The 11,963-nt window shown below is 38.5% G+C and overlaps 1 protein-coding gene across 1 annotated transcript; it reads right to left on the reverse strand.

Annotated features, from left to right (window-relative positions):
* LOC125202675 (protein ROOT PRIMORDIUM DEFECTIVE 1-like) lies at positions 1–1,451 on the reverse strand. The gene has a single exon (XM_048101123.1). The coding sequence runs from the start codon at positions 883–885 to the stop codon at positions 358–360; it is 528 nt and encodes a 175-aa protein (XP_047957080.1). The 5' UTR covers positions 886–1,451; the 3' UTR covers positions 1–357.
* Between the last annotated feature and the right edge of the window lie 10,512 nt (positions 1,452–11,963).

Here is an 11,963-nt window from a genome sequence, read left to right on the forward strand (position 1 = left end):
ACCTTAATTTACGGTATATACCAAATTTCGGTATGCAACGGTATACCGCGGTATTTGAAAATTCGTACGGTTACCTTACCGGAATCTTTCGGTAAGATATCATACCGTGCCGAAAGTCACGGTATACCGAAAATTCGATATTTTCAGTATTTTCTCGGTAAAATAAGGTCGGTATTTCGGTATTTTTCCTCAGCCCTAATCAAGCCCACCCCCCAAGATCAGATCAGAGAGGCTAAATCGCCCCATGCTCTGATGACTAAAGCCGCTGTTGTTTCCCTCCAACCGCCCTATGATTTTGAATTCAAAGTTTCCTCTAAATCGGCCCATGATCTGAGGACTAAAGCCGTTAAGATGTTGTCACTCTGATTTGCAAGACTCATCCATATCACTTCCACTACAGCTCTCATCCTCATCCGAGTAATCATCCAACTCTCTCCCGACATCCCTCGTATGATCATCCAGTCCGTCCCTCCGGTAGCTAGCCAACTCAGGTCCCATCCGAGCTTTCCTCGGACTGACAAGCACCAGCTCAGCCAGCTTCCTCCTCGCAAGATACAGCTCATTCGGCTCCACCAGCTCCCCTTTCCGATATGCATCCTTCAGAAACACCGTGTGCAGCTTCACGTGATTCCCTCTCGTCGACAGGTAGAATATCCCCTGGTGCTGCAGCACAAACTCCTTCAGCTTCTTCGGCAAGTCCATCATCATCCTAAAACGGGCTATCCTCTCCAACGTCATCTTCTTCTCCCCCGTCAACGTCAGCAGCTCGTGGATCATCGCCACCGCCCTCTTCTCCATCCTCCGCTGCGCCTCCAGCGACCGCATATCATACCCCGACACATCCTCGTAAGGCGACCAATATGGCAGCCGCTGCCATTTCCACATCGCGATCTTGTAATCACTGGCGGATCTAGGGGCAGGAGGGGGCGGTCACCCCCTCCGTGCGCCTAATTTCCTTTTATCCGGACGTAAAACTACCATGTCCCGGCGTCGCCCCCTCCGTCTGCCCTGACGTCGCCCCGAAAATCGAAAAAAATTGTCATTTTTGCCCTAAACCAACCTACTAATGTATATTTCGCCCCACCCGTTTATGAATCCTGGATCCGCCATTGCTTGTAATACTTCCCGATTTTGAACCCCGGGGGGAAATTCACGACGAACGAGATCCGGATTTCCTCGGCGTCCACCCCCCTCTCTCGATACTCTCTTTCCCTCACTCGATCAATTTCACAAACACCTTCAGTGCAATCCCTCTCCACCATCTCAATGTACTTATTCCTCGTCTCATCAGCATCAAACAACCGGAAAAATTGGTGGTGATTCAGAATAACCGACGATTCAAAATCATCCGGCAACCCAAACTCCTTGGAATTTGAGGACTTTGCGGACTTTTTTCTCGATCTCCATGTAGTCATCGTAGGCGTGGTCACGAACTCGCACTTGTTTTTTGGGGATGGAGGTCGACTGCGACATCCATCGGGACGCCGTCATTTTCTGCGAAATTATGGGTCGCATTTTAGGGATTAAAGCTCCAACTCCATTAACCATTTCTTACACTGCTGAGCGGAGAGCTGAATAAAAATGTTATAACGAATGATACGGCGTCGGATAAAAGAGGGAAGAAAGGGAACAAATGTGAGGGCGTAGTCAGCCCGGCGGCGGCGGCGAACACAGTCGCGGCTGAGAGGGGCCGAGAATGGTGAGGGAGAGGACTTTTCCCTCTAAAACCAACGGAAAAGAGAAAAACTAAGTTACAAATTTTCATTTCTTTTCTTTTTCTTTTATTTACTCTATTTCCTTGACCTATTATTTTATTAATTGCACTTGGGAATTGAACTAGGGATAATAGTTGGGGTGGACAAACAAATAAAATAATTAAATAAATTAAAATAAAACAAACTAAATAAATATATACTCCCTCCGTCCCGCTTTAGCAATCCCATTGACTTTTTTGCACTCATTTTGTAAAAATGATAATAAATAATTAAAGTGGAGAAATAATAAAGTAAAAAAGAGAATAATATAGAGAAGAGTCTTATCTACATTATTCTCTTTTTTACTTTATTATTTCTCCACTTTAACTATTTATTATCATTTTTACAAAACGAGTGCAGAAAAGTCAATGGGACTGCTAAAGCGGGACGGAGGTAGTATTATTTAAAGAAAGTAATCAATTGCTAACTCATTATTTATTTGCTAACTACAGCTAATTTAAGACTATATGATTTTAGAAAATTTGTGGCCTACAATTTGCCACGTATAATTTTCGTTTTTATTAATTAAATATAAAAAACAAAAAAAAACTATCAAATTAGGGTTTTGGATAAAAATATCAATATAGTGTTTCGAAAATATCAACACAATGCTTTGAGAATGTTAACACATTGCATATATTGACATTCTACATGTATTATATTGACATATTTTATATATCATGTATTCATGTTGACATTTGTTGCTGTACGAAAAAATTGAATTTTTTTTTTTTCAAATTTTGACATCGGAACATATGCAAGTGAGATCTCGTTAGAATCCTTATGAAATTATTTAATTTGATATTTGTTGTGCGAAAAAATAATTTAAATCGAGAAAGTTATATGCGTTTTAAAGTTATGAGATATTTTTCAAAAGTTAGTTACAACTAATTTGTTATAAATTGACCTTTATACCCTTGACGGTTTTTTTAATCGTATTGACATTTTGGGGCTAATGATCTAGGCCCTTAATTTGAATATCTAATAAATATTATTTAGTTGTAGTTAGCAATTAAGTATTGAGTTAACAATATAACACTCTCATATTATTTAATTGGATTGTGCGTTTTAAAGTTGTGAGATATTTTTCAAAAGTTAGTTACAACTAATTTGTTATAAATTGACCTTAATACCCTTGACGTTTTTTTTAATCGTATTGACATTCCGGGGCTAATGATCTAGGCCCTTAATTTGAATATCTAATAAATATTATTTAGTTGTAGTTAACAATTAAGTATTGAGTTAGCAATATAACACTCTCATATTATTTAATTGGATTGTGAGAGGCAGCAGGGGCTGCAGAGGATCCCACCCCTAATAGTTGGGTTCCACATTTAAAATAATTTTTCTCCAAAATAAGCCCAAAAATTATATTCTTTCTTGGATCATTTGGTCGTATTCCCTCTGTCCTACTGAAAATGATCCACTTTTCTTTTTGGTTTATTCTAACCAAAATGATCTACTATTTAAAATGAAAACACCTCTATCCTAGGACGGAGGGAGTAACATGATTGATCATTAGTCCTTCCGTCCACTAAAAATAAACTAGTTTTACTATTTTTGGTGTCCACCAAAATTAGACAAAGTCTATAAATGGAAAGTTTTCAACAATAATAACCTTACACATCATTTATAATATAGACAATGCAATCCACTAACAGTCTAACACTCATTCAACTACCTTTTCCCTTGCTCTCTATTACTTTTTCATACCTCTCTCTTATTTTACCAATTTTACATTAAAACTCATGTTATTTATAACTTTGTCTATTTTTTAGTGGACCAAGGGAGTAAGTTTGGGTGAGAATGTGACGGAATGTGAAGTTGTGAACAGTCATAATATTAGGGAGTGTAACACCCCTTACTCGATCGGTAAAAACCCACCGAATAAGTAATGTCACTATCTGGTATCTCTAACACTCATACATTATATATATATATATATATATATATATATATACACACACACACACATAGGGGTGTATTCAGATGAAAACCATAATGTATTATATATATATATATATATAGGGGCATGTTAGGGTGCCACCACCCCTTAAAATAACACCATACCACCGTATTCATAGGCATCTCCTTCTTCTTAGAAATTTCACCCGTCCGTTGGCATTCATTGCATTGGAGAACAAAGCTAGGGGAGTCGCGAAAAATGGTAGGCCAATAGAATCCACTCTGCAAGACTTTTATCGCGGTTCTTTGCACACCAAAGTGGCCTTCAGTTGGAGACGAATGACACTTTTCAACTATAGCCACCCAATCTTCTTGAGGGACACATCTCCTAAGTATAGTATCTGCACATCTTTTGAACAAGTAGGGCTCATCCCAAAAGTAAGATCGTACATCTTTATAAAATTTCTTTTTCTGATAAGGAGTAAGATCTGGATGATGTACCTTCGCCGCCAAATAATTTACAATATCGGCGTACCATGGAAAAATGGCTTGAGTGAAGAACAGATGCTCATTTGGGAAGTCCTCGTTGATTTCTTGAGATAAATCTTCTCCTTCCACCGGGTGCTCCAACCTTGACAAGTGGTCCGCTACCACATTCTCGCACCCCTTTCTGTCCTTTATTTCCACATCAAACTCTTGGAGTAGCAAGATCCATCGGATAAATTTGGTTTCGCATCCTTCTTTGCAAACAAATGCCTAATAGCTGCATGGTTAGTATAAACAATAGTCTTAGTTCCAACAAGATAGGCCCTAAATTTATCAAAAGAATAAACAATAGCAAGCATCTCCCTTTCAGTAGTCGTATAATTAGCTTGAGCAGAATCTAAAGTTCTACTAGCATAATAGATGACTCTAAAAATCTTGCCCCTCTTCTGCCCCAAAGCTGAGCCAACTGCAATATTACTTGTGTCGCAAAAGCCTGCAAGCAATCGGAAGTAAAATCAAATTTCACATCCTTCTCAAGCAATTTACAAAGAGGTTTAGAGATCTTAGAAAAATCCTTGATGAATCTCCGGTAGAAACCTGCATGTCCTAGAAAACTTCTTACTCCTTTTTCGTTGGATGGAGGTGGAAGTTTCTCAATGGCTGCAATCTTTGCCCTGTCGACTTCTATCCCTGCAGAAGACACTTTATGCCCTAAAACTATACCTTCTTTCACCATAAAGTGACATTTTTCCCAATTGAGAACAAGGTTAGTTTCTACGCATCTCTGCAAAACCTTAGCTAGATTGTCAAGACAATGATCGTAAGATTTACCAAACATAGAAAAATCATCCATAAAAACTTCCATCACTTTTTCAATCAAATCATGAAATATGGCCATCATACATCTCTGAAAAGTAGCAGGAGCATTACATAAACCAAAAGACATCTTCCTATAAGCATAAATACCATAAGGACATGTAAAAGCAGACTTATGTTGGTCTTCGGGAGCAATTGCAATTTGATTATACCCAAAATAGCCATCAAGAAAACAGTAGTAATCATATCCCCCTAGTCTATCAAGCATTTGATCAATAAAAGGAAAAGGGAAATGATCCTTCCTAGTGGTTGCATTTAACATCCTATTATCAATGCATACTCTCCAACCTGTGGCTATCATCTCTCCATCCTGGCCGGGCACTACCGTAATCCCCCTTTTTTAGCTACTACTTGCGTAGGACTTACCCATTCACTATCAGATATTGCATAGTAAATCCCTGCATCTAGTAACTTTATCACCTCTTTTCTAACTACATCTTGCATGATAGGGTTAAGTCTACGTTGATTTTGCACACGAGGTTTATGTCATTCCTCAAGTAAAATTCTATGCATGCATGTGGTTGGGCTAATTCCTTTCAAATCACTAATAGACCATCCTATGGCAGACCTATACTTGTTCAACACACACAAGAGCTTCTCACACTCTTTCTCACTCAAAGCAGCGGACATAACGACCGGGTAAGTGTTATCCGGCCCTAGGAATGCGTACCTGAGATGTTCGGGGAGAGGTTTTAGTTCTACCTTAGACGGTCCCGTGGCTTTCCCACTGTTTTCTTCCTCTCTGCCTCTTCTTCAGGAGTGCGTAATGGAAAGAATGCATTCTCCATTTGAGGGATTCTTTCCGGTAGCACCTCCAATTCTGCAATAATGGCACACACGTTAGCATCACAAGAGGATAAGTCAGTATTAGGAGTAAAGGAATTTTGTAGACAAGTTTCAAGAGGATCCTGGGTTTGGTGATAAGTGATTTCCACTCCTCCCACACAATCGGTGACGACTTGGATGACACTGCATTCTTGGTAGCCTTCTGCCCCCTCCTTTCCATGAAATTTTAGGGCGTCGTAGATGTTGAATGTAATGCTTTCATTGTGTAACTTCAATGTAAGCTCTCCTTTCTGTACATCTATCATGGCTCCCCCAGTAGCTAAAAACGGTCTTCCAAGTATTAAGGGAACCTTCTTGTCCTCCTGCATGTCAAGCACAACAAAATCAGCTGGAAAAATAAATTCTCCAACCCTTACCAAAACATCTTCTATTATCCCCATTGGTGTTGTTGTGCTCCGATCTGCCATTTGCAATGTGATTGAGGTGGGGCGGATGCTATCAACGTCAAGTTTCCTGTAAAAAGATAAAGACATCAAGTTAATACTAGATCCTAAATCACATAACGCTCTACCCTTCACATCATTCTCCAAAATACAAGATAAACTAAAACTCCCTGGATCTTTGTGTTTAGTAGGTAATCCCTTTTGGATAATAGCACTACAATTCTCTGTTAAGCCTACTGTTTCGTACTTCCCCCACTTCCTTTTTCTTGCCACCACATCTTTCAAAAATTTGGCGTAATTTGACATTTGTTGGCATAATTGGGCATTTGTTGCAGGGCCTCTACTAGTGGAATGCTGATGTGGACTTTGCTCATTGCTTCCATGAATTTGGCAAACTGAGCGTCAAGCTTCTTGCTCTTCAATCGTTGAGGATACGGGACGGTAACACTGCTATGTGGGGGTCTGTCTGATTGTTGCTGCCCAGCCGACGGACCGCCGCGATGGGGTGTGGCGGCCGCCGGGCTTTCATCAGTGGCCAGTCCAGAGTCTATCTCGATCTGCTGGGGTGTAGGCGGCGGGCCTTCGTGTTGGGGTGCGGCGGACTGCCGCACTTCTTCGGCAGACGTGCTGCCAAGGGACTTCTCTGTCTCCCTTCTTCCCCTGCCTAGGTCTCTTGCCTCCGGAGGTTGATATGTAGTTCCGCTACGCAGCTGCACGACGTGACACTTTCCTTTTGGGTTAACCTCTGGCAGGATAGGAAGTGTACCTGGGGTGTGCCTGCTCTGCTTCCTATGGTCGTGGCTAGGATCCCAAGATTAAATTCCAACATCTCGACTTGAGTAACAAGGGGGTGGCCAACCCTCTTTCCAAGGTGTTTGTATTTCTTTCTAGATTTTCCAACCGCTAGTTCGTCACCTTTCTATGTTCGAAAACTTCTGCGATGCAGATTTCCAGCATATTCTCCCAATTGGAGCGAGATTGATCCTCCATACCTGCACATATTTCAGAAGAATTATCAGAACAGTAATCTTGTGCATCGTATGAGAATTCAGAGCAGTTTGGGTCGTAGTATGATCCCCATGGTCAGAGTTATAGTACTCATCGCTAAATCCCCACTGATGCTCATAGCCATATGGATCCTCCTCCATCCCTGCAGGAAAATCCATAACAAAATAAAAATAAAAATAAAAATAAAATAAAAATAAAAATAAAATAAAAGCGATTAAAATCCAAAGTAGTAAAATTATCCGTTTGAAGATATCACTCAAAAGTGAATTGTCTTTCCCGGCAGCGGCGCCAAAAACTTGATGGACTTTTTATTAGCACTAAATAAACCTGCAAGTATACAGAGTATATATAGTATAGCCAAAGGTTAGTACCAGATGTCGAACACGGGGAAGGCAAACACAAAGTGTCTATCCTCTACTAAGACTCAATTAATATATGGAAAAACCAGTAGGTTTTTGAAAAACTTTTGAAAACTAGAAACAATAAAAAGCATATAACAACTAAAAGCAAATAAAACACGGAGATAAGCGATAGAGATAAGGGAATCCCAGGGATGTGCATTTAAAGTTATGGTTATACAAATTCCAACTACAATACCCTAGCACAGTTTATACTTTGAAAGGACGAGTCACCTAGCTTATGCTCATGCGATACAAACGTTGATTACAAAATTAGGGTTGTCAATCCTAACACGTAACTCCAAAAAGCTCCTAAAACCCTTGAAAAGTTTTCACTCTCAATTAACAATGTCGTTTTAAGGGAAGCTAACTGTAGTGTCTACTAAGTGAATCTAACTCGCTAGAACTCTGTCACAGTTATGAAGCAAGTATATTAAATCATACAAGATTGTGTCACTCAATCATGTAGCATCGGAACTACTTAGGGAAGAAACAAGGTAAAAATAAAACGAATATTAAATAGAAAAAGAAATTTGTATAACCAAAGTCGTTACTAACACATCCCTAGAACCCTATGAGTTTAGTTACACATAATTGAATAAGCTAAAAACATAGATTGAAGGGAAGACAATTTGAACATAAAACTAAAGCAAATAAAACCCGTAGGTTGAATCCTTGTCGTTCTTGATGTTCTTGAAATCCTTCTCCAACTCCTTGCACAAGTGAAGTACTCAAGCTCTTGATCTCTATTAAGTATTTTGCAAGTAGAAGCTCTCTCTTTTGATAAAGCTTGAGGTCTTATTTATAGGGAAAAGCCAATCCTTGTTGTAGAAGGAAAAGATTTCCAAACTATGGTAAATCTGGGCGCAAATCTAGGGCTTCTCGGATTTCCAAATCTGGGCGCAAGTAGAAGCTCTTCTCTTCCAAACGTATTTTTCCGAGGCAGACCGCTGCATTGATCTGCCCACCGGGCGCCGTATGACTCCAGATTTCCAGATTTTGCGTTTTGGCTCCCTTTTTCGGCTCAATTATGCACGTTTCTCACAAAACACGTCAAAATACCAAAATAGACAAAATATGCAAATAAATGACATGTAGAGTGACTTTTACATCAAAAATGGACCAAATAATGGCCTTAAAATAGTGCAAAATCCGAGCGTATCACGCATGCCAGAGAAAAGGCTCAAGATGGAGAAAGAAGGATAGCTGGGATGATCATGGTTTGTATACTAAAAGATGCTTCGAGCGTACATGCCTTTGTACAGTCAGCTTGTGCATGTATACGAGAAACGCCACATCCACTTGTTTACCTATTTATGAGAATAAATAATATAATATAAATGGTTTATTATTGAAATATGATAAACAAGTCTAAGGCTTTTTACTAAGAAGGTCAAGTAGGGAAATTCGATGAATCTCCTCATGAGTTTTCCAGTAGGGGACTTGGCCAGATCTAGTAAGAAGAAAAACGTATTCACAACCTAGATAGGCTTTGGCTACCTATTGGAACGGTTGCGGTGTTTGTGATAATTCTCTCTTACCTAAGATGAGATTAGTAACACCGGTGTGGTAAAGCACTGAAAGGATCTAATCCGAAATGTATTCTTTATTGCTATCTACTGAAAGAATATATTTCAAGAAAGTTTAGTATTTTCTAGTCTATGATATTAATATCAATATTGTTTATTCAATCAAACGCCACTTTGACTTATCAATATGTGAGAGTTTGTACGTAACTCAAGTTCATGATATCTTGGGTGGTAGTAATTGAATAACATGAAGGTATTGGAATATTATTTCATAGAATTCGCGTGCCCAGTGTGGTATGATTAAATCCCTAAAAGGGTGATCCCCAATGAGGTGTTTGAAAGAGGAATTTATTATTCAGAAATCTGCGCAGTTGGAATTTATTCCACGAATAATAAATAAAGTTTCAAACTAGAAAAACTCTTTGGAGAATTAATTTAATTCTAGTCACATAGCAGACAAAAGAATTAAATTGATGGATCAAGATAATCTTAAACGCGGGAAATATTATAAAATAAAATGGACCCAAGTTATTTGTAATTTGGTGATTTAAGTGGGAGTGCAATATTATTCTTTAGTGGAATAAAATAATATTCCATTGATAATATATTAAATCATGGGTCATTTGATTTAATTAGCAATTTATCTAATGGGTGAGCCCAACACTTAAGTCATTCCATGGATCCCCTTACTAGCCCAATAAGGTCCACTATAAATATTGAATGAAAGGGAAACCCTAGCACACAATCCAAGACAACACAAAACCCTAACCCTAGCCTTGAAATCGGCGCCTCCTTCCTTCTCTCTCTTGGTCTCGATTTTCGAGCCATAGTTGTGGGAGAATTAGGGTTTTGATTATTGTTCTTGATCTATCCTAATTCATAGGATTAGATCTAGACAATTTGGTGTTTGTATTGGTTTTCCCTAGATCCATTCAAAGTTATTTAATTGGTTTTCTAAGATCCGCCCACACGGATGGAGAACCAAGGACGAGGGAATAGTACGGAAGATTCGTGGTCGATAAACCAAGGATCTCCGGGTGGTGCAGCTAGCAACGTCAATCCAATGATGGATTATGAGGTAACAATCGAATCTACATCGAATATGCATGATTATGTGTTTATTTGATGTTATATCTATAGATCTATGTTAATTGCATGAAATTGGAGTCGAATGCATAATCAACTAAATAGATCCGTTCTAGGACCTGTTTGGTTTCCGTGTCTTCCGCTACGGTAGTCCCAATGTGTTTTCATTCGAGTAGGCTAGATCTGAAGTTGTTGATCAAAATTTGTAGTTATGTTTCAGTTTAAGTTTTCGTGCATGAGTTTCCTGTTCTGCGCTGTTATTACCACCTTGCATGTTAGTCAGTAGAAGTAATCTGCAGTTTCAGCTGTTCATCTTAAGTTGAGCATTTTAATTAATGGATCTTGAGTTTGAATTTATGAATCTGAGTTTAGTCATGGCGTTTGTGTTCATGTTGTTTTCTGTTAATACTTGTTGAAAAAGAAAACATCACAATCTACTTTTGTTTGGGCCACTTTTACTTTTAGGATACTTTTTGCTTTTGTCTTTAACTTTTCAGTTGTATCATCCAGACCTGTCAGAAAGCCACCCAGCCACCAGATATGCCCTGTTGTTTAAGTTTCCGCATTTAGTAACTGTCTACTTTTCGCATGCCTCTGAGATACCTTGTCCCCTATTTCCTCGAACACAACCACATGTCTGTCATTTTCATGCTTACTAGTCAGTAGAGTACCATCTTTATTTCCCGTCTAGGTAGAATCTCAACCCCAGCGCGTGGTAGCTAACCAAACCACCCAGGAACATCACCACAGTTATCCGAACGTGTCCATCCTCGTTGGATTCGACCCTTACCTCCACTATACTAACCAGTAGAAGTGGGTTGAGGAAATTTATTTGATGCCAGGTTCCGGTTGTCGTGCCAACGACTCAGTTAGGTTGGAAATTTTATCCTAATCGGTTGGATACACACTAGCATTTAACACATCCGACCGAAAACCTGCACCTTCAATCATTATAAGTTTGGGTGAGATTGTGACTGAAGGTGAAGTTTTGAACAATCATAGTATTAGAAAATATAAAATATTGATCTATTATGTACTCACTCAATATTTTTTGATTTAAAATGTTTTATTTAATTTTCAACATAGTCAATTTTGATTTGGGTAATATATATTTCAGTTTTTCTTCCAAAATAGCCTAGCACCTGTATAGCACTTATATACTAGTTTTTCTTTCAAAATAGCTAGCACCTATGTACTTGGACCATTTGCTCTTCTAAATTATTAAATCTCAATAATTAATAGTAATTCTAATTTAATACAACTATACTAATATTAATTTTTTTACCAATAGTATTTAAAGATATTTACTAAAGGTTGTAAGTTTTTTTAGGAAAGCGACATGTAAGGGATGACACAAATTATGAAAAAAGGGCAACAAATGAATCGTTTTAGCGATTTATTCCTTGCTATTCTGGGAAATTGAATTAATGTGAAAAAAGTAGGCATATGCAAATGAACCGACATACCATAAACAAATTATATACTCCCTCCGTCCCATATTTGGAGTCACTTATTGTTATAGCTCGGATTTTAAGAAAGAGTTGAAGTGTGTAATAAATGAAGTGAGATGGTGGAGTGTGTAATAAACGAAGTGAGATGGTGGAGTTGGTTGAAGGTGGATCCCTTTTGACTTTTAATTTTTGTTTTGATCTATTTTAATGTAGATAATGACATTTTTATGTAATTTTGATG

The sequence above is a fragment of the Salvia hispanica genome, chromosome 1 (genome assembly GCF_023119035.1).
Source record: "Salvia hispanica cultivar TCC Black 2014 chromosome 1, UniMelb_Shisp_WGS_1.0, whole genome shotgun sequence".
In the NCBI taxonomy this organism is placed as follows: domain Eukaryota; kingdom Viridiplantae; phylum Streptophyta; class Magnoliopsida; order Lamiales; family Lamiaceae; genus Salvia; species Salvia hispanica.

What these genes read in the sequence shown, in the direction of transcription:
- LOC125202675 (XM_048101123.1), bottom strand. Translation starts at nt 885, where the DNA reads ATGTGGAAATGGCAGCGGCTGCCATATTGGTCGCCTTACGAGGATGTG.